The sequence below is a fragment of the Toxorhynchites rutilus genome, chromosome 2, assembly GCF_029784135.1.
Source record: "Toxorhynchites rutilus septentrionalis strain SRP chromosome 2, ASM2978413v1, whole genome shotgun sequence".
Taxonomy (NCBI): Eukaryota; Metazoa; Arthropoda; class Insecta; order Diptera; family Culicidae; genus Toxorhynchites; species Toxorhynchites rutilus.
The window spans coordinates 304,587,002-304,606,524 of NC_073745.1; the positions used below are offsets into that span (position 1 = coordinate 304,587,002).

General features: G+C 37.5%; 1 protein-coding gene across 26 annotated transcripts in view; it reads left to right on the top strand.

The window, feature by feature from the left end:
- The window catches only part of LOC129769127 (potassium channel subfamily T member 2), a 569,383-nt gene that overhangs the window by 200,086 nt on the left and 349,774 nt on the right, over nucleotides 1–19,523 (top strand). For 2 of the 26 annotated variants that reach the window (XM_055771177.1, XM_055771178.1), the window contains exon 2: nucleotides 5,438–6,650. The exons of 20 other annotated variants lie outside the window; for them this stretch is intronic. In XM_055771177.1, coding sequence (XP_055627152.1) covers nucleotides 6,624–6,650 — 27 coding nt within the window. In that variant the 5' untranslated portion in view covers nucleotides 5,438–6,623. The remainder of the gene's footprint in view (nucleotides 1–5,437; nucleotides 6,651–19,523) is intronic. 4 more of the 26 variants (XM_055771179.1, XM_055771180.1, XM_055771182.1 and 1 more) reach the window with 2 other exon arrangements.

Consider the following 19,523-nt stretch of genomic DNA (forward strand, 5'->3'; position numbering starts at 1 on the left):
GAAGCCAAAGGCTTCGTACGCGCGGACTTCGCGTTTTTTGTTACATCTGCATACGAGAAATTGTTTGTGGCCAATTTTTGAACCAGTAATTTTTTGTTTTTCACACACGACACTCCGTTGTGAATAAATTCACTGCAATGTCGCTGGCCGTAATATGACACAAGTGTTGTTTCGCCATCAATAGTAACGTAGGATGCTATATTTTTCTTTATAGTCATCCGTACGATACGAACACCGGTCGGTAGTCCAGGAAAAAAGTGTTTCTCATCCCATACCTCCTCTCGAATGGAAAGAACCTCTCCGTATACGTTGAGAAACTTTTCGATCTTCAGATTGGTAACATCTTCGGAAAGATTGAAGATTTTAACTTCCACTGCTCCATCCTCCATCATTAGTCGAAGTGTGTACGATTTGCCGTCCACTACTATCTCGTGTGTGTTGTCGTTCTCTTCCACGATTTTGAGTGCCGCTTCGAGAGAAGTGGTTTTTACAAAAGCGACTCCGAGGTTGCGGCTATATTGAATCCGCTTTACCTCTTCTCGCTTCATGCCAAGTGTAACACCTACAAAACGGTGAACCTCTTCGGACGATGGCTTTATCGGCACATTCGCATAGTCGATGCGAAATGTGTTTTCGCGGCGTTTTATCGCGGACATCGGCTCGCGATAGCACACGAAACTTTCAAACTTGAAAGAATAGCCGGCGAAGGATTTCCGTAGTCAATATCAGTAACAAGAAATGCGTCTGGTTGACTCGGAAGTTGAGCGCTAACTATGAACGATAATAGGTGTATGAGTGATGTTTGCTACTTATTGACTCTAAAACTTTTTCCATAGCTCAAGAACTGCTTTGAAAGCAACTTTATTGAAATCAAAAAAAAAAAAATAACTGTGAATATGCTTGAAAGTTCATCAAAGTTCATCAGCGGTTGGTGCATGTCGCCGAATGGCCTTGAAAGCACGATAAATATTGTTGTCACTCTGGCCAACCACATTTTCTATTTTGCTACTGTCTTGAACAGTCGTGCAAAATTTTTCGCCTCAGAATGCATTTTCAGAATCTGGACGAAGTCAGCATAGTGCAGAGCTTGTACTGAAGGGCAGAGACAAAGTAGAAGACAATTAATACTGCGTCGGTTTTTATACCGTTATGTGCAGATTCGTTGTGTATGATTCAATCACACGTGCGAATTGTTGCTAATAACATAGGACAAAAATTTCATTAACGATCTCGCTAGAACAAAAATTAATCATTAATAACCCATCTTCAACTGAATTTACAAAACCATGCGAACCAGGATCACGGTCTTCTCCAGGGCCACCAAAACTCGACTAAAGAGGTATTTTAAAACTTTAGATGCACTCTAGAATAATATCCGAAGTAATCAAAGGAAAATTTATTTTCATAATTTTTTGTTGAAAAAGAGTTTTCGGTGGATTTCATGCCAACTCGTTTCAGGAGTGGGTGTTAAAACAATGGTAATATAAGCAACTTTGCATACTGGAAATCTTCGAAAAAAAATTAGACTGCTTTTTGAAAAAGGCAAAAAATTTTTACAATAATTGAAAAATTAAAAACTATAATATCTACAAAATTCTGATCAAACGATGAAATGTAGGAAATTATATGAATTTTCATAAAGGAATACCAAACATTTTTTCAAGAAAAATTACACTAAAAAAAATTTAAAAAATCTAAATTCATTTTTCTCAAAAACGACTTTTTTTTTAAATTCTCAAAAAATTTAAAAATATTTTAAAAATTTGTGTTCATTTTTCTCAAAACGACGTTTTTTTATAATTCTCAATTTCCAACAAGTCACCCATGCATCGAAAGACAGGGAACAGGAAAAAAGTTTTTCTTACAACAACTTTTTCATGTTTCCATCGAAAAAATTACAACTAATCTTAATTTTGTTTATAGTCAAAATAGCGATATAGCGTATCCGATAAAGTTTTAGATCTAATTAAAATATCAATTATTGTCGAAGACATTAACTTTCATTCTTTTATAGTTTCTGGAATACGTTGCCTTTTTGTGTGGAGGCTGCTGAGAAGATAATTTTTTACTCATAATATTTTTGTGTGTAAATTCTCGCGTTTGACATGGTCTCGACATGTTTCTAAATAGAAAAAAGTTTGCAGAACATGTGAATTGCGATAATTTATGCATAAAATCGTTACAAATTAAACATTTATAGTAATTTTTGAATGAAAACATGAAAAAATTGTTGTTAGAAAAACTTTTTCCTTGTAAATGTGCCCATCTTCCGATATATGGATGAAAAAATATGTTTTTGAGAAAAATGAATTCAAATTTTTAAATTTTTTTTTCTTTCAATGCAATTTTTCCAATTTTTCAATTTCTAATAATTTTTGTATTTTTATGAATAATTTCTTACATTTCATCCTTTGATCATAATTTTGTGAATATTATAGTTTTTTAAGTTATAAATTTTTGTAAAAATAATAAAAAAATGACAAAAAAAAACTTTTATGAATTAAGTCTCTCCTTCGGACTGTTTGGTGCAATGATGATGTTTTTAACTATAAAGGTTTTCCCAGACTTTCAAACTTTCTGAGTTCATTTGCCTCTATCCTTGAAAAAGGTATATTTGGAAATAACTAAATTAGACGCTCGGCCTTGAGAAAGGCCATCAAACCTCGCTGCTTCTACCATCTGGTCGCTAGCAGGATCACTGATAAATCGTGAATGACACATTGGTGACCTTTCCGATCGATCAATTGTTTTTCGTGAATTCGAACATTGGTTCCGTGGCGTGTCGTCATAAAACTAATGAACTATTCAGGAAAGATAACATATCAAATGAAATGTTAAAAAATCGACTTAAAAATTGAATTTATTATTGAAAATTATTTCTCAAAACACCCCCCCCCCCCCCCTTTGATAATTTTTTGTATATTTTTATTGTAAAACCCTTCATTCAACAAAGTTTAACAACCTACATTGTTCCTGTGGTAAACTCACCAAAACTGAGATGTTAATTTTTGAAAATACATTGAATTTCAATTCTTTGTGAAATCGTAACCATTTTAAGTAAAATAGAATCTTCAGACGATTCAACATAAAAAACTAATAACGTTTCAATATTAGAAAACGCATACTGCTGCTAGACACTACGACTGAGGCTATTAATTTTTACTAACATTATTTTCATTTTAAAATATTGGTTATATTGCTACTTTTCTAATATGGTTACGATTTCACGAAGTATTGAAATTTCATAAATTTTCTAAAAATTATAACTCCATTGTAGTGAGTCCGACGTGGCATCACTATACGTCAAACTTTTTAAAATTAGAAGGGTTTTCCAATAAAATTATACAAAAAAAAATCTCGGGGTGGCGATTTTTTGAGATATCAAAGTTTTTAATATTAAATTAAATTTTTAAGTAGGATGTTTTAACAGTGTACTTAAAATGTTATTTTTACTAAATAGTGAATTGATTTTCTAATAATTTTGTCAAACATCACATTTTAGCCAGGCATCTGGATTACGAATACAGAGTTACGATTTTTTGAAAAACAGATCAATGATTTTGAATGCACCCTTTTAAAATATCAGTTGTAATTCAAATTGGTCATATGATAATGAAAATTGTGATTGTGGGTAGCTTCCATCAGTAGTACCAAATTTCAAAAATCGAAAAGGGTCGGATCAAATTTAGCTGTTTTTTTCGCTGATTTAGTGTGAAATTGCTTGTTGCTTGTTGATACTTGTTGAAAACTTTTTTCCTACATAAGTGACCTTCTTCCAATATATGGATTACTTGTTGGTAATTATATGGGCTATCCATGTATTTTTTTTTTCATTTTACTGAGAATTTATAAAACATATTTTTGAGAAAAAAAAGAATTTTAATTTTCAAAATATATTTTTTTCAAAAATTTGTTTGATATTTTTAATGAAAACATAAATAATTTCCTACATTTCATTCTTGAACCAACATTTTATATTTATTAAGCTTTTGAGAGAGAAATGTTTAGAAATTTTGAATTTTCCTTCTACTTTTTTTTCGGAAAATCTTAACTCCAAAAGGTCTTATACTACAAAATGTTGGTTAAAGAATGAAACGTAGTAATTTTTTAAAGTTTTCAATCAAAAATATCAAACAAATTTTAAAAAAACCAAATTTTATTAAAACAAAATTGTTTTGTAAATTCAAACATTTTTTCCAAAAACATTTTTTTAAATTCTGAGCAAAATTTATATGAATATCCCATATAATTACCAACAAGTCACCCATACATCGAAAGAAGGGCACTGTTATAGGAAAAAAGTTTTCCTAACAACAACTTTTTCAAGTTTTCTTTGAAAAAAATACTCTTAGTCTTTAACCCGTAACATTTCAGTGTGTAAATTATAGCGATTGACAAACTTGTTTCTATTTGCAACACGTCAAGAACGTGTCAAACGCGAGAATTTACACACAAAAATGTAACGAGGAGTTTTTCAGGAGTCTCCATACCAAAATGCCATATATTACACAAACTATAAAATATAGAAACTTGACGTCTTCGACCAAAAATTCATTGTCGAATACACTACATGAAAAAGTTGTTGTTAGAAAAACTTTTTCCCTGTAAAAGTACCCATCTTCCGATGCATGGATGTCTTGTTGGAAATTATGAGGACTATTCATACATTTTTTTTGGAATTAAAAAAAACATTTTTGAGAAAAATGAATTTAAATTTTAAAAATATTTCTTTACTGTAATTTAAAAAAATATATTTTTTCATGAAAATTTAAAGTTCAAAAATTTTATTCTTTTACTAAAATTTTGTAGGTACTATAGTTTTTGGAGCTATAAATTTTTGTAAAAAATTAAGAAAAAAAATGGTTTTTTTCAAAAATAAATCTAATTCTTTTTTATTTTTTCAAGTGTGCAAAGTTGCTTAAATGAAAAATATTTTTACACCCACAACATTGTACTGCTATCTGAGATGATGCTGCCAACTCCTAATACGAGTTGGCATGATATGCGTCTGCTACAAGGTAACCTGCGATGCATTCATAATTGAACAAGGTTCACGCCGAGAAATGTTGAAAATTTTCGCCCCATAAATTCCACACCCTCATCTCCATAAATTTTAATCAGTCCCGTAATCAACGCCACCGCCCAAATAAAGCCATAAAGTGGCTAACCGAGTGTGCCTACCGGAAAAGATACTGGCGAAAATAACATCGTTGAGCGGACATTCCCAAAATCCTGTCAGCCGTGGCCGCTGCTATCCGAATGATTTATGTAAGTTGTAACCAGATGTAATTTGTTCCGAAGACTCTCATGAATTTGTAACCACCATTTGCACCGAACAACACCCACCCACGCGCGAAGCTATCAGAGGGATAAAAAAAACAAAAATTAGCGCGCTTGAAATTTGTTTCAGTTGACTGTGCTTTATCTCTATCCGCAGGACCAAAAAATCGTCGGCGAAGCATCACCATTGAGAGCCAACACCGGCGCGGGGACAAGAAAAAATCCTTTTTCGAGCATCGTTTTCCCCATATATACAAACACCTATACATATACACCCGTGTATACACATAACCAGTTTTAGCATCCAATGCAGTGCAGTGAATAGTGCAGATCATATGCGCTAAGCGTCATCGTCCTGACATAAAGATAGAGAGCGAGAGAGAAAGTGTGCAAAAGTTGTCGTCCTTTGGAATAGTTAAGGTGTAAAAAATAGTGAAATCGTTTCGCCTTCTTAGTGAGTAGTGGCATTAGTTTGGAGCAAGATAGAAAAAAAAGCAAAACAAATTCCGAACTGTCAAAGTCAAAGAAAGTCAATTACGAGAGCCTGATAGGACTGATAGAAAAGAAAAAAAATTCATATATTAGTGTTTAGTAGAACATAAAATATTTACCTTAATCCCGTAATCGTACCGTGGCACTGGAGTGTTGAGGGGGCGCAACGAATAATGGAAAGCAAACTTGTGCTCTCAAGCGTTACAAAGTTTGGTGCGATAAAAAAAGTTTGTAGATGGTGAAGTTGGAGAGTGAAAAGTGTTGATTAGAGCGAAAGTCCAATTAGTTTTACTCAGTGAGCCAACAGCCTTCAACAACTACAGGTACAGAAGATGCTTTCGGTTGTGTGTTAAATCGATGTCGACTGCGACCATAAATTCATTTCATTAGAGAACCCCATTGGAGGCAGGACGAGAATAAAAAAAGATATAAACCATTTCAGTGTGTACTTTGTGTTTAGTCGTTCGTGTTCGAAAAAAGTATGCTCGGATCGGAGTATGTCGCGAATCCTGCAAACGTGATCGTGATCTGCTATTGAACATAATCCAGCTGTATGTGATACTCTTTTCGCGCCTACTTTAGTTTCCATGTTCATTGTTTTTCACCGCTTATAACACTCGAAATAAGAAAACAAAAGCAATAAATCGCGAGTGAACTCACCAACCGTAAGAATGATAGTACCAATAATAATACCTTGCAAATGTGTGATTAGATGTACCCAATCAAGCTCACCCTCAAACCAACTATCAATCTGCAAACTATCATCTACTCCACGTTGTCTGTGATTTATATCTCTGTCTGGAATGTGTGTGTCTTTGTGTCAATAATATGGAATTACTAGAACCGCACCGATGTCTGTAGAACAAGAAACACCAGTCGTAAGTGTTTGACACTTATCGTTACTCTCTCAGCTGTTTGATTTATCTTTGTTTATTTTCAGTTGTGCTTATTCTTTTCTTGCGCCTATTTTGCATGATGCATTTCTCTATAGGAAAGACAAAATATGTTGTACACACGATTGTAAATTCCACAATAGTATTTTATTTATATATTTACTTGTTACATGCTCACCATTACCAAAAATTAAGGACTTTTTTTTATTAAGATGTTGTGTAATTTTTATTGACATTTTCTAGTCATGGCGAAACGATCTTTTCCGAGATGACGAAACGAGACTATTAAGAAAGTATCCGGAAATAATTTAAAATGTGTTCAAAGTAGATCAATTTATGATTCATTGTACCAAAACACAAACATATTGAGAATGAAGGAAAACAAATGGTTAAAATGAATACATGAATACTAGGGTGCCAATGAATGCATGGGAAAAAACGACCCTAAAATTTCAAAAAGTTACCCTATACAAAATGTTCACCACCTCGAAAAAACACCCTATGCCAAATTGAAGCTCCATCGAAATCAAGGGAGTGTGGCGCAAAGCGGTCAAAGTTTGAGTTTTTTTGGAAATCGAAAAATCACCCAAGGAAATTTTTTTTTGAAAACCTCGATTTTCGGTGATTTTTCGTTTTTCCAAAAAACTCAAATTTTAACGTTTGTGACACCAGTAAATGAAGTCCGAATGAGCTAATATTTTGCATAGGGTTTATTATCCGAATGAAAAATCGAGATGATATTGACACCCCAGAACCATACTTTTCGTTTCGTATTCCGAAAAAAAACCCCAGAGTGCCGATTTTTGACAAATTTTTTTTCGAGATATTTCATGCCATTTTAAGACATTTGGCTTCAAATTTTTTTTTTCGAAAACCCCGATTTCCTGGAGTGTTTTTTCGAATTTTGACCGCTTTTCCCCACTCTCCCTTAAGTCCGATTGAGCTGATATTTTGAATAGGGTGTTTTTTTCGAGGTGGTGAACATTTTTTATTGGGTAACTTTTTGAAATTTGAGATGACCATTTTTATTGGCACCCTAATGAATACATAGAGTAGTGCGGGGCAAAGATGCGCACGGAGCAAAAGTTCGCATTGGCCTTTTTGAACCAAACGAGCATAAAAAATCGACAACAGTATATTCATTTGATACATTATTACACCAGCAGCTCACACATATAAACAAGATACATTTTTTTTTTATCCAAAATATATATTTTTATTAAGGCTCATATGGCGTCAACCTGACGGGGCCGGGAGTTCAATATTTCGACAATGTTTGCCTTATAACTATGTTAGTAATATGTAACCGATTATTCGCGGTTGGCTCGAGGTTAGTATTACAAGTGTTTTCGTAATTGTGATGTTGCTGTCTTCAATGATCTGTACCTGTGCCCGACACGGGATACTTCCTTTTGGGATGCAGCTGACCATTAATCAGCAACGCCCCCTAGTCTGTATCCCATATCTAGCGTGGTGCGTCTTCTCGACTCGAGGAATCCAGGATAGAATGGTCACTAGCCGGCGCAAACATCAGCTCGTGTAGAGTTGTCATGAGCGGTACAACCTTTGGCTTTTGTTGAATCATCAGTGGACTGCACAACCTTTGGCCCGTGTATCTGTAAAGAGTGTGTGTATGTATTGCCGCGACTAAGTAAAAGTTTATCGATCGGATAGGAGGGATACGAAACAGGGACACAACGAAGGAAAAATCATTAAACGTTGACATCAGCGTTTCTGAGGAACAGGTATAGATGAAGCAGAAGATCAGGATCACGGCTACCTAAGATATCCCGGACGGGGATATCCGATTGTCTGCCTTTTGCTCTCAGTGCTCTAGAGAGCTGAGAGCGAGCAGCATGGAAACGGATACACGACCAGACAACATGCTCGATGTCGTGGTAGCCATCGCCACAATCACAAAGATTGTTTGCTGCGAGCCCAATGCGATAGAGATGCGCGTTTAGGTTGTAGTGATTGGACATAAGCCGAGATATCACGCGAATGAAATCACGACCGACATTCAATCCCTTAAACCAAGCTTTCGTCGAAACCTTAGGGATAATCGTGTGTAACCAACGACCGAACTCATCTTCACTCCACATGCGCTGCCAACTAACGAGTGTGTCCTGACGAGGAAGGTGAAAAAATTCGTTATAAGCAATTTGCCTTTCAAAAAGTGTGCCTTCTGAAGCGCCCACCTTAACTAGCGAGTCCGCTTTCTCATTCCCCGGAATCGAGCAATGAGAGGGAACCCATGCTAAGGTAATCTTGAATAATTTTTCGACCAAAACACTCAATAGATGTCTTATTCTTGTTAGGAAATAAGATGAGCGTTTATCAACTTTCATTGAGCGGATTTCCTCTATTGAGCTGAGACTGTCTGAAAAAATAAAATAATGGTCGATGGGCAATGTTTCAATGATCCCTAAAGCGTAGTATATCGCACCCAGTTCAGCGACATACACGGGACAAGGATCTTTGAGTTTGAAAGAGGCACTGGAATTTTCATTGAAGATGCCGAAGCCAGTTGACCCGTTTATGCATGAACCGTCAGTAAAGAACATTTTATCAGGTCTAACTTTCCCATATTCTGCCGAAAATATCTCCGGAATATAATCGGAGCGTAGATGATCTGGGATTCCATGGATATTTTGTCGCATGGACAGATCAAAATTGACAGAGGAATTGCAAAAGTATGGGAAGCAAACTTGGTTGGAGATGCCCGGTGAAGGGTGCACTTCATGGGTAAGGTACTCATGGTATAAAGACATAAAACTTGACTGAGGAGTCAGTTGGAGTAGATTTTCGAAGTTATCAATCACCAATGGATTCATGATCTTGCAACGAATGAGAAATCTGTAGGATAATTCTGTGAACCGAAGAGTAAGCGGGGGTACTCCTGCCAAAACTTCGAGACTCATCGTATGTGTCGAATGCAAACACCCCATGGCTATACGCAGGCAACGATATTGTATTCTCTCCAGCTTGAGAATATGAATCCTGGCAGCTGATCGAAAACAAAAACTGCCATATTCTAACACTGATAATATCGTTGTTTTGTATAACTGAATGAGGTCTCCTGGATGGGCGCCCCACCATGTTCCGGTAATTGTTTGGAGAAAATTGATTCTTTGCTGGCATTTCTGTTTCAAATACGCAATGTGTATTCCCCAGGTACATTTAGAGTCAAAATATACTCCAAGGTATTTGAAAAACATCGAGTGCCCGATCGCTTTGCCGGATAGGTGAAGCTGGAATTGGGCGGGTTCGTGCTTCCTAGAAAAAACGACCATTTCGGTTTTCTCCGTAGAAAATTCGATACCCAGCTTGAGAGCCCACGTGAACAGGTTGTTCAGGGTATCTTGCAAGGATTTTTGCAGAACGGCGGGATTAGTACCCGTGATGGAAATAACTCCATCGTCTGCAAGTTGTCTCAACGTGCAATCTCTAGTTAGTCAATCATCTATATCATTGACGTAAAAACTGTACAAGAGGGGGCTTAGGCAGGAGCCTTGTGGTAGGCCCATAAAACTGTATCGAGAAGATTTCAAGCTGCCATGATTGAAAAACATGTGCTTTTCTGAGAGTAAATTGTACAGGAAATTATTCAGAATTGGCGAAAGTCCACGATTATGAAGTTTCTCTGAGAGAATTTCCATGGAAACTGAATCAAATGCCCCTTTGATATCGAGAAAAACGGAAGCCATTTGTTCTTTGCGAGCAAATGATAGCAAATCAGAAGATAGCAGCGCGAGACAATCGTTCGTCCCTTTACCTCGGCGGAAGCCAAACTGCGTATTTGACAGCAAATTGTTCGTTTCAACCCACTTGTCCAAACGAAGTAGAATCATTTTCTCTAACAATTTACGAATACAGGATAACATTGCAATCGGCCTATACGAATTGTGATCGCAAGCCGGCTTGTTGGGTTTTCGTATGGCTCTCACTCTCACTTGTCTCCAGTCATGCGGGACTATATTCAGCTCCAGAAACTTGTTGAACAAGTTCAGCAAACGCTGTTTTGCCAAGTCGGGAAGATTCTTCAATAAGTTGAATTTAATCTTGTCCGACCCCGGAGCTGAATTGTTACATGAGAGAAGTGCAATTGAGAATTCTACCATCGAAAAATTCTCAAAATCGCCTTGGAGCGGAATGTCGCGTACGACGTTTTGTGCAGGAACGGAATCGGGACAAACCTTTCTTGCAAATTTGAAAATCCAACGGTCAGAATATTCCTCACTTTCATTTGTATGGTTCCAGCCACGCATTCTCCTAGCCGTATTCCAAAGAGTGCTCATAGCTGTCTCCCTTGACAAACCATTGACGGACTTCCGCCAATATCCACGCTTTTTTGCTTTAATCAGACCTTTTAGTTTGGCTTCTAGAGCTTGGTACTTTCGAAACCATTCCACTAACCCAGTTTTCCTGAATTTTTTGAAAGCGGATGATTTTTCAAGGTAGACCTTTGAACACTCCTTGTCCCACCAAAGTGATGGAGGACGACGTCGGAAAGTGGTAGCAGGAACACGTTTCTTTTGAGCTTGAAGTGCGCTTTCGTAAATCAAACTCGATATAAAGTTATACTCTTCGAGTGGAGGAAGTTCATGCATTGAAACAAGTGCTTCAGATATTATTTCTGCAAATTTTCTCCAGTCAATATTTTTCGTGAGGTCATACGCAATATCGACTGACTCACTGAACCTGATTCATTGGCGATCGATAAAATTATTGGCAGGTGATCACTACCGTGGGGATCTTGGATTACCTTCCACGTGCAATCCAGGGATAATGAAGAAGAGCAAAGTGATATGTCTAGCATACTTGCCCGTGCAGGAGGGTTGGCTATCCTAGTTGCTTCCCCTGTATTTAAAACGGTCATGTTAAAGTTGTCGCACAGATCATAAATCAACGTGGCACGGCTGTCATCATAGTGTGACCCCCATGCTGTTCCATGGGAGTTGAGGTCACCTAAGATTAGCCGCGGCTCCGGCAATGCCTCGATGATATCAAAAAACTGTTGGCGGCCGACCATGGTTCTTGGAGGAATATATATCGAGGCAATGCAGAAGTCTTTGCCTTTGATTTGTGTCTGGCAAGCGACAACTTCAATGCCTGTCATCGATGGGAGAGTGACTCTATAGAAGGAGTGACATTTTTTGATCCCCAATAGTACGCCACCAAACGAGTCATTTCGATCGAGGCGAATAATGTTGAAATCGTGGAAATTCAGCTCGTCGGCTGAAGAAAGCCATGTTTCACAGAGGGAAAATACATCACAGTTAGAACTATGAACTAAAAATTTAAATTGATCTAGTTTAGGGATGATGCTTCTGCAATTCCACTGTATTACAGTGGTCAAATCCTTGACCTCTTGCACTGAATCAGGCATCGAGGGAAATGAACGCTGCTAAAAAACCACATTTTTCTTTCAAAAATGTTCTCACAATCGGAAGCAAACATAATACTATGCTTTTAAGAGGGTCATTTATATTTAGAGCATTTAAAATGTTGTCCACCAGGTCAGAAAGCGCAAGCAAACCAGATTGTGGCTGTTGCCTCGACCGCGAAAATGGAACAGACCGGGTGGGTGCTGTTCCGGGAAGTGCTGAGGACCCCTGGTGCGTAGAAGAACCGCTTAAACCAGGAGGTACTTGCTTCGGTCTATTCTCAGCACGTTCGATTCGAGTTTTCATTCCAACTTGGGAAGTTTCGGTTTTCTTTCTGGGGAGTGATGGAAAAGAAGTAATTTTTCTTTTCCTGATGGCACCCTGCGATGTACCGGAACTTCCTGCATTGGGAGCGTCAGCAACAGGCTCGTCATTCTGCATAATGGAGTAGGGATTGTCCTGAGTCGTTGGAACGGGACTCTTAAGCATTTCTGCATAAGTCCGCTTGGAACGTTCTTTTAAGGAACGCTTGATTTTTTCCCCTCGTTGTATGTACACCGGGCATTGAGTAAGATCATGAGGAGTCCCGCCGCAATGAAGACACTTGCGCTCTTTCGGGCAAGGATTCTCATCATGGCTCTCTCCACAATCTGCGCAACGTTTTTTGTTGCAACAATAGGCGGCCGTGTGACCGAGTTGCATACATTTGTTGCATTTCATTACCCGTGGTACAAACAACCGAACAGGTAAACGAAGTGCACCTATTGCAACGTAGTTTGGAAGGGCGGAACCCTCAAAAGTCACACGAAAAGAGTTTGTCCGATTGAGAACCCTTTTGTCATTTTTTTGTGACACAGATTTCAGTCGATCGCATGCAAGAATCTTCACAGTTTTTAGTGAAGAGTTCTTGAAGCGACCGACACCATCGATAATCTCTTTTCGAGTCAAACCCTTTTCGGTTATTACGCCGTCTATTTCGACGTTGCAACAGGGTACGTATACACGATACTCAATCGCAAAGAGGTCGCAGCGCGTTATTTTGTTCGCTTGGGTCCTGCTTGAGACGACAACTCGTAGTTTGTCTGGCCCCATCCGTGTAATTTCGGTAACGTCAGAAAAATGTTGAGTTAGTTCCTTCGAGATGCGAATGACATTGAGAGGTTTGGATTTTCGTCTAAAGTACACAATGAATGGGCCTTTGGAGCCTCTAGGGTATTCTTTTGGACGAAAATCCTGTTTTTCTTCAATGTCCTCATCTTCGGAACTTCCAACTTCATATACAGAGGATTCTTCCTCAATTTCTGCTTCATCTTCCTGCTCTTCAGGAGGAGGATCGGTATCGGAAATATTCAATGGCGTCGATGGGGGATCCTTCCCGCCCTCAGCCATATCAAAAAAATCGGTCAACTGTTCGATATGAACAGAATATAATGATAATCAAAATAAATAAATAAGTGAAAAAAATATTTTTTATAAGGTTATGATGCGAATATTAAATTCAATTTATTTTATGTTAAATAAAATGATAAAATGAAAAAAAAAAATCCAATAAAAGTTCAACGGTATATAAGAAATAATGATCACCCCTAATGCCAACGTTTGCCGATTTGGTTAACACAAAGTTGAACAATGGTGTAAATCGTGCACAGAAGGTAGAAGGAATGATTGGGAAACAAAAGAAAAATGAATTTCTACTTGCCGCGGCTGTGTGGCGTGTGTTTCACTTTAAACTTCGCTCCACTCGCAAGCGCAACCGGTGAAAAAGAACACTATTATTCGATGTGAAAAAAACAACTTTGTTGGATCCATTAAAAACTTGTCCGATCTGCTTGCGAGTTGTCGAACCCAAGTTGTCAAGATACATTTCATGAAAGTGATAAAAAGTTTTGAGCTAAAAAGAGTTTTGCGATGTTTTGATCTAATTTTTTCAGTTTTGGAGATGACGATTTGCTTACCTCAAATAACTAGGATGTTCGAAACTACACTGTCAAGGAAATTTTCATTCTTTAGTAGATGATAGTGCGTATTCGTTTTTGTAAAAATGATCAAGAGCTTTTTTTTAAATTCGATTAGTCCAAAAATTGCTTGTGGAGCGAAGGTTCGCAATGGCTGTGGGGCAAAAGTTCGCACTAGCATTTTGCTCTCGAAAAAATTTTTAAAATGTTTTCAACCAAATTTTTAACGGGATCCACAAGAAGAAAACTGATTCGAAGCAATGCACTCCAGAAATGCTGTCAGGCCGACAGAGGCTCCGGGAGGGAGTCTCGAAGCATCGGATTGCGGCAGACCTCGGATTTTGAATCCGCTCTGAGGAAGAGGCTAATATCAGAAAGTGATTTATGATTTGAATCTTCTTTTATTGACATTCCTACTTCTGCTGGGATGTGCCAGCGAGCACCTAGGGCGGTTCAAACCAGTATTTACGAGTGAGTAGTCTGAGGATCTGGCTGACCACTGCAGGGCACTGGACAAAGCTTTCTATGGTATGACTCTGAAAGATTAACGGCGTCTGACGTTTGATTTTGCGGAAGCCAACAATTCAGCCAAGTTGCAAAGCTGGTAGAAAAAGGTTGGAATTTTAGCTTCATGAGCGCAGCTCAATGAAGCAACGGCGCTCCAAGGCAAAGTTTCGGAATCCTCAGAACCGAAATTCAAGAATATTGCTTAAAAATAATTCAAAATGAATTTCAAAGGAAAAATGTTTTTATTTTCACCATACATTCGCGAGTAAAGATTACGTACATAAAAATAATTTCTGTGGGAACCTGAGTGCTCAAAATGATTTATCTCAATATATCAATTATGGGTGGGACGAAGTTCGCCGGGTCAGCTAGTTTGTTAATAAGAACAAATTCTGTTTCAAATATTGGACATTTTCGGTTATCTTATATTGCCATTCTTCTCCCTCCCAAAATGGATTTTAATGTGATAAAACGCACTCCTATATCTTATTTCATCTGTATAAATAAAAACAGATCGCCGAATGTGTTGATTAGCAAAACTCGAGGAACTACTCGTACACCAATAGAATCGGAAATTCTTAAAGATTTGTTTGATATGCTATCAATTACAATTCATCAATTCCTAAACAGTTTATATTAATGAAAACTGGAAGCATTCTCATTTTCCCATACATTTGTTCTGCCACACCACTTCGTTCGATGGTCATCGAATATCGTTGACGGAGGGCGTCGAGCGGGAGTGGATTATCATTCTCAAGACAGGTGAAGAAGGAGTTAGCATGACATGAAACCACAGCTCAACACAACGAGCCGATATCATTCATGCCATATAGGATACATTCGATGCTAAATACTCTCGAATGTTGTAACAGATCGGATGATGAGTAATATAATGCACACACTGTCAGTATATGTTGATCTGTAAATCCAGCACGATCAATTCGGAGGCGAGATAGAACCAACTGATTAGATTCTTCCATTTGCTGCCATCTGTCAACCGTTTCTTTAATTTTTCAAAGAAATACCTCACGATAGCTGTTCCGTAGGATGATTTTATCCATCACTCCGCATCAATTCGTAGATCCTGTACCTATGGGTGTGTGTCTTTATCCACAATAGCGAGTGCACTAGAAGAATCCATTAGAAAAACGTGCAAAGAGTTAGTAGTAGGGGACGAAAGAAAAAGAATCAGTATCAACTCTTAGCCTAAAATAAGCTGTAACTGCTCGCTGGAGCGAAACTAGAATATAAATCGCATATGACTTCTTTGTATACTCTCACTCAGAGCAGTTTTTGTGGCAGGCGAAGTTTAAGACGCAAATATTTACCTTCTTCTTAGCGCTACACTGATTATGCATTCCGAAGGCAATGATTTGAACAAATTGATGGATCGACGCCGGCATGATAGGAGCTCGTTTTGGACCTCTCTGTTCTGGAAGCCATGTAAAAGTAAGTTCGGAGAAACGGTAATGTAATTTTTGTCAAATTGAAATATACACGGAAGCACATAAAAAAATGGTAAAACCCAACAGAGTGAAATGTGTAAAACAGCTCTGCATTTCAGCCGGCCTTGGTTCGATCTCCGTTGACATCGTTTGGACTTTTTTTTTCCAAGCTGACGTTCAGTCTGAGCGAAAGATATTTCTGCTCCCATACATACACACATATTTGTTCATTTTACCCTTCAGCACACGAAAAAGCATTTTTTCTGCCAAAGGGGAAATATTTTTTGCCAACCTAGCACGTCGTTTTATCGAGAGAATGAAAAAGCGATTTTTTTTCTCTAACTTTTTTATTTCAAATTCTACATCAAAACTTTTAATTAAAAAATTAAAATTTTTGAAAAAAAAATTTTATGTTTGACCCAGAAAGAATGGCAAGCAATTGAAGAGAACGTATTTTTCGGGAAAAAAAATCTATAACTTTGAGTTAAGTTGAGATATTGACAAGTTCTGCATCGCAAAATATTAGTATTAGTAAGCTCTAAAAGTATCTTCATCCTACTCAAACTTATTGATGGTTTTTCACCCAAAAGCACATGTTTTCAATTTTAATTCACTCAAACACGAAAAATAACATAGTTTTGAAAATCACACATTATGTAGAGTGGAATATGCTCTTTGAAATGTCATCAATAAACTTTGTTTATGTTTGCCCCAGAAACAATTACAAACAATTGCAGAGAGCGTATTTTTTGGGAAGAAATATCAATAACTTTGAGTGAAGTTGAGATATTGACAAGTTCTGAATCGCAAAATATTTGTATCAGTAAGCTCTAAAAGTCCTTTGAAGACAATTTGTATTGTAATATAAAAGTTAGAGCAAAAAAACATTTGTTTTTTCATAGCGACTCTAACGCAATTTAGACAAAAGGCTCGGTTATTCCAAGAGATAGAAAAAAACTTCGTTCTACAAAGATGTCTGAAATAACTGGGACTACAATATTGTCGAACTATGTTTACCTTTATCTATAAAGATAAGTCATATTTTTTATTTCATCTACAATTTTGGTCACTCTATTTTTGCTCTATCATATGTAACAACTATGTCTAAAACAGTTTTTGTCTAGAGAATAACTGTCGGGCTCTAAATGCTAATTTCCACTTAAATGCATTTCCTGGACCAATGACCATTGTGCAATGGCTTGAGGATAATAGAAGTAGAAGTAGTATAGAATAACACTCACTTCATCACTACAGCGAGAAAATTGGTAGTTTTGTTCCTTATCGCAAAAAAAGATCCGTGTTTTTTATTTTCTCATTAGGGTGTTCATTTCCAATTTATGGTGGTCCGAGAAATATTTTTTTTCCCAAATTTTTACGAAAATCTGAGAAAAAAATGTATCCGTTTGACATGGAATGGCTGATTGTTGGGTCAAATCGCATATCAGTGTAACAAACATCGTAATATCGTTGTATACAGCTTTATATACGTATGTATATGGCCCTCATTTTGGACATTTTACACGATTTAATGATTGCAGGGTGGCGCTTGTCCAAAAATAAAAGCGCAATTTCTTCGTGCGTTTGATGGTCACTAGCGCCATCTATTAGACATCCTTTAATCCTTACGTGTATGCCCAATAATATCGTGGAAAGGCCTTTCGAAAGTACATGTTTTCATACTTCTAATATTCCACTCGAAAGATCTGAGCAATTAAATTTCTCAGCAATCGAGTTATAGTAATTTCGTTATCGATTTTGTCTCCCGGAACACCGTACCAACATTTTTCCTTTCTTCTCACCATGAAACTCTCTGTTCGATCGCGTGCTTCACAACGCGCTTGAGAACAAATCGAATTACACACACCGTCCTTCCTTCCTCGGCGAACGTGTAAAAATGCTCTACTTCCGACGGTAAATTTTGTAAGTACAATATGAGCCTCTCTTTTATCCGCTGCTAAAATATCAAATTTATATGAATAAATACGAGTAGTAATTAGATTTGTACACATCGGCGTCAATGGGATGTGTAGCCGATAATCCTATTGAAACCAATCAAATGGAATCATTTTTTGCTCCAGAAATCCTTAGAGCGTTTCACGGGACAAACAGAACAGCCTAGCATACGAAGGACCAAGGAAATACAATTGCGCAGCACAAGTTCTTTTCATTAGGATTTTCAATTTGTTGCTGCTTTTTATGCTGATTTTGTTGTGTTTGCAACGGGGAGTTGGTACCGTCTCTGCCCCGTCCCTTCTTCATCCGCATACCGTTAATCCATTTAGGTTTCTCAGGAACAGACGGATAAGGGCAACCATTTCATTTTTTTTTGTTTCATTCGCTTTCTATGAATAACGCACTTCACGGGTGGCAGGAGAAAAGTTCGTGATTTATGCAAATGAAATCGACAATCGACAGAGAGCAGCACAAGGATTAAAGTGGGCGTCTATGAAATCTGCTGCCTCATCAAGTGGATTAACATTAAAACCGGGGTGGGATGCTGAGGAAAGCAGTCACACTTCACCGGCCGTGGTTCACGGTTGATCGATTATCGCTATTATATGGTATAACTTTGTGACCTTTGTCAGCAAACGGCAAACCGAGCAAAGCTTGCCCGGCTCAGGCGTGTTTGCTTTAATCGTTCCACTTCCGAAAGGCCTCTCGGCCCCGAAAAGGTTAAAGCTCGAGATGCTGAAACAGAGGGGGGGGGGGATGGTGCTAGTTTCTTCCGGCTTAGGGCGGCTGCAATTCCATCCACTGCGAGCGAAACTACTTAGCATCATTTTCCGCTCCGGTGAGCAAAACATAGCAAAGTGATAGCGGAAGTTCCGGAGCGCGCGCGCTATTTAATGCCGGTCATGAATAATGTATGACGATTAAATCTGATCCGATCGCATTTACAGTTATACTCTGTGTGAAGCTTAAATTATTCGTAAAGAGTAAACTCTTACTGCCTGTTTGTTTAAATTCCACCCGAAATGAAAGTGAACTCTTGGCTCGATGGAGTCAGCTGATGTACTTGCACTTGATACACTTTTCTTTAGAACAAAAATGCAAGAAACTTTCTTGCAAATAAAATTCCGCAATTTCTATACGATAAAAATATTAGAATTACAGTTCAATTAGATGAGCTGTACTGCGTTCTGAAGCTGAAGTACACGCATTTAGGTGCATATGTTGCCAGCTTCAATAGAATGTCAATAGAATACAACATTTGTCACATATTATGTGATTTTCAAAACTATGTTATTTTTCGTGTTTGAGTAAATTTAAATTGAAATCATGAGTTTTTGGGTAAAAAAACCATCAATAACTTTGAGTAGGATTAAGATATAGACAAGTTCTGCATCGCAAAATGTTGGTACCGATAAGCTCTAAAAGTCGTACGAAACATTCTACATCAAAATTTGAAATATTTAAAAGTTAAAGCAGAAAAACACGTTTTTTCATGGTCACCCTAATGCAACTTAGAAATAAGCGCTAAGTCGATTATTTTAAAAGATAGAAAAAGGCTTTGTTCTACAAAGTCGTTTAAAATAACTGGGGCTACAACATTGTTGCACTATG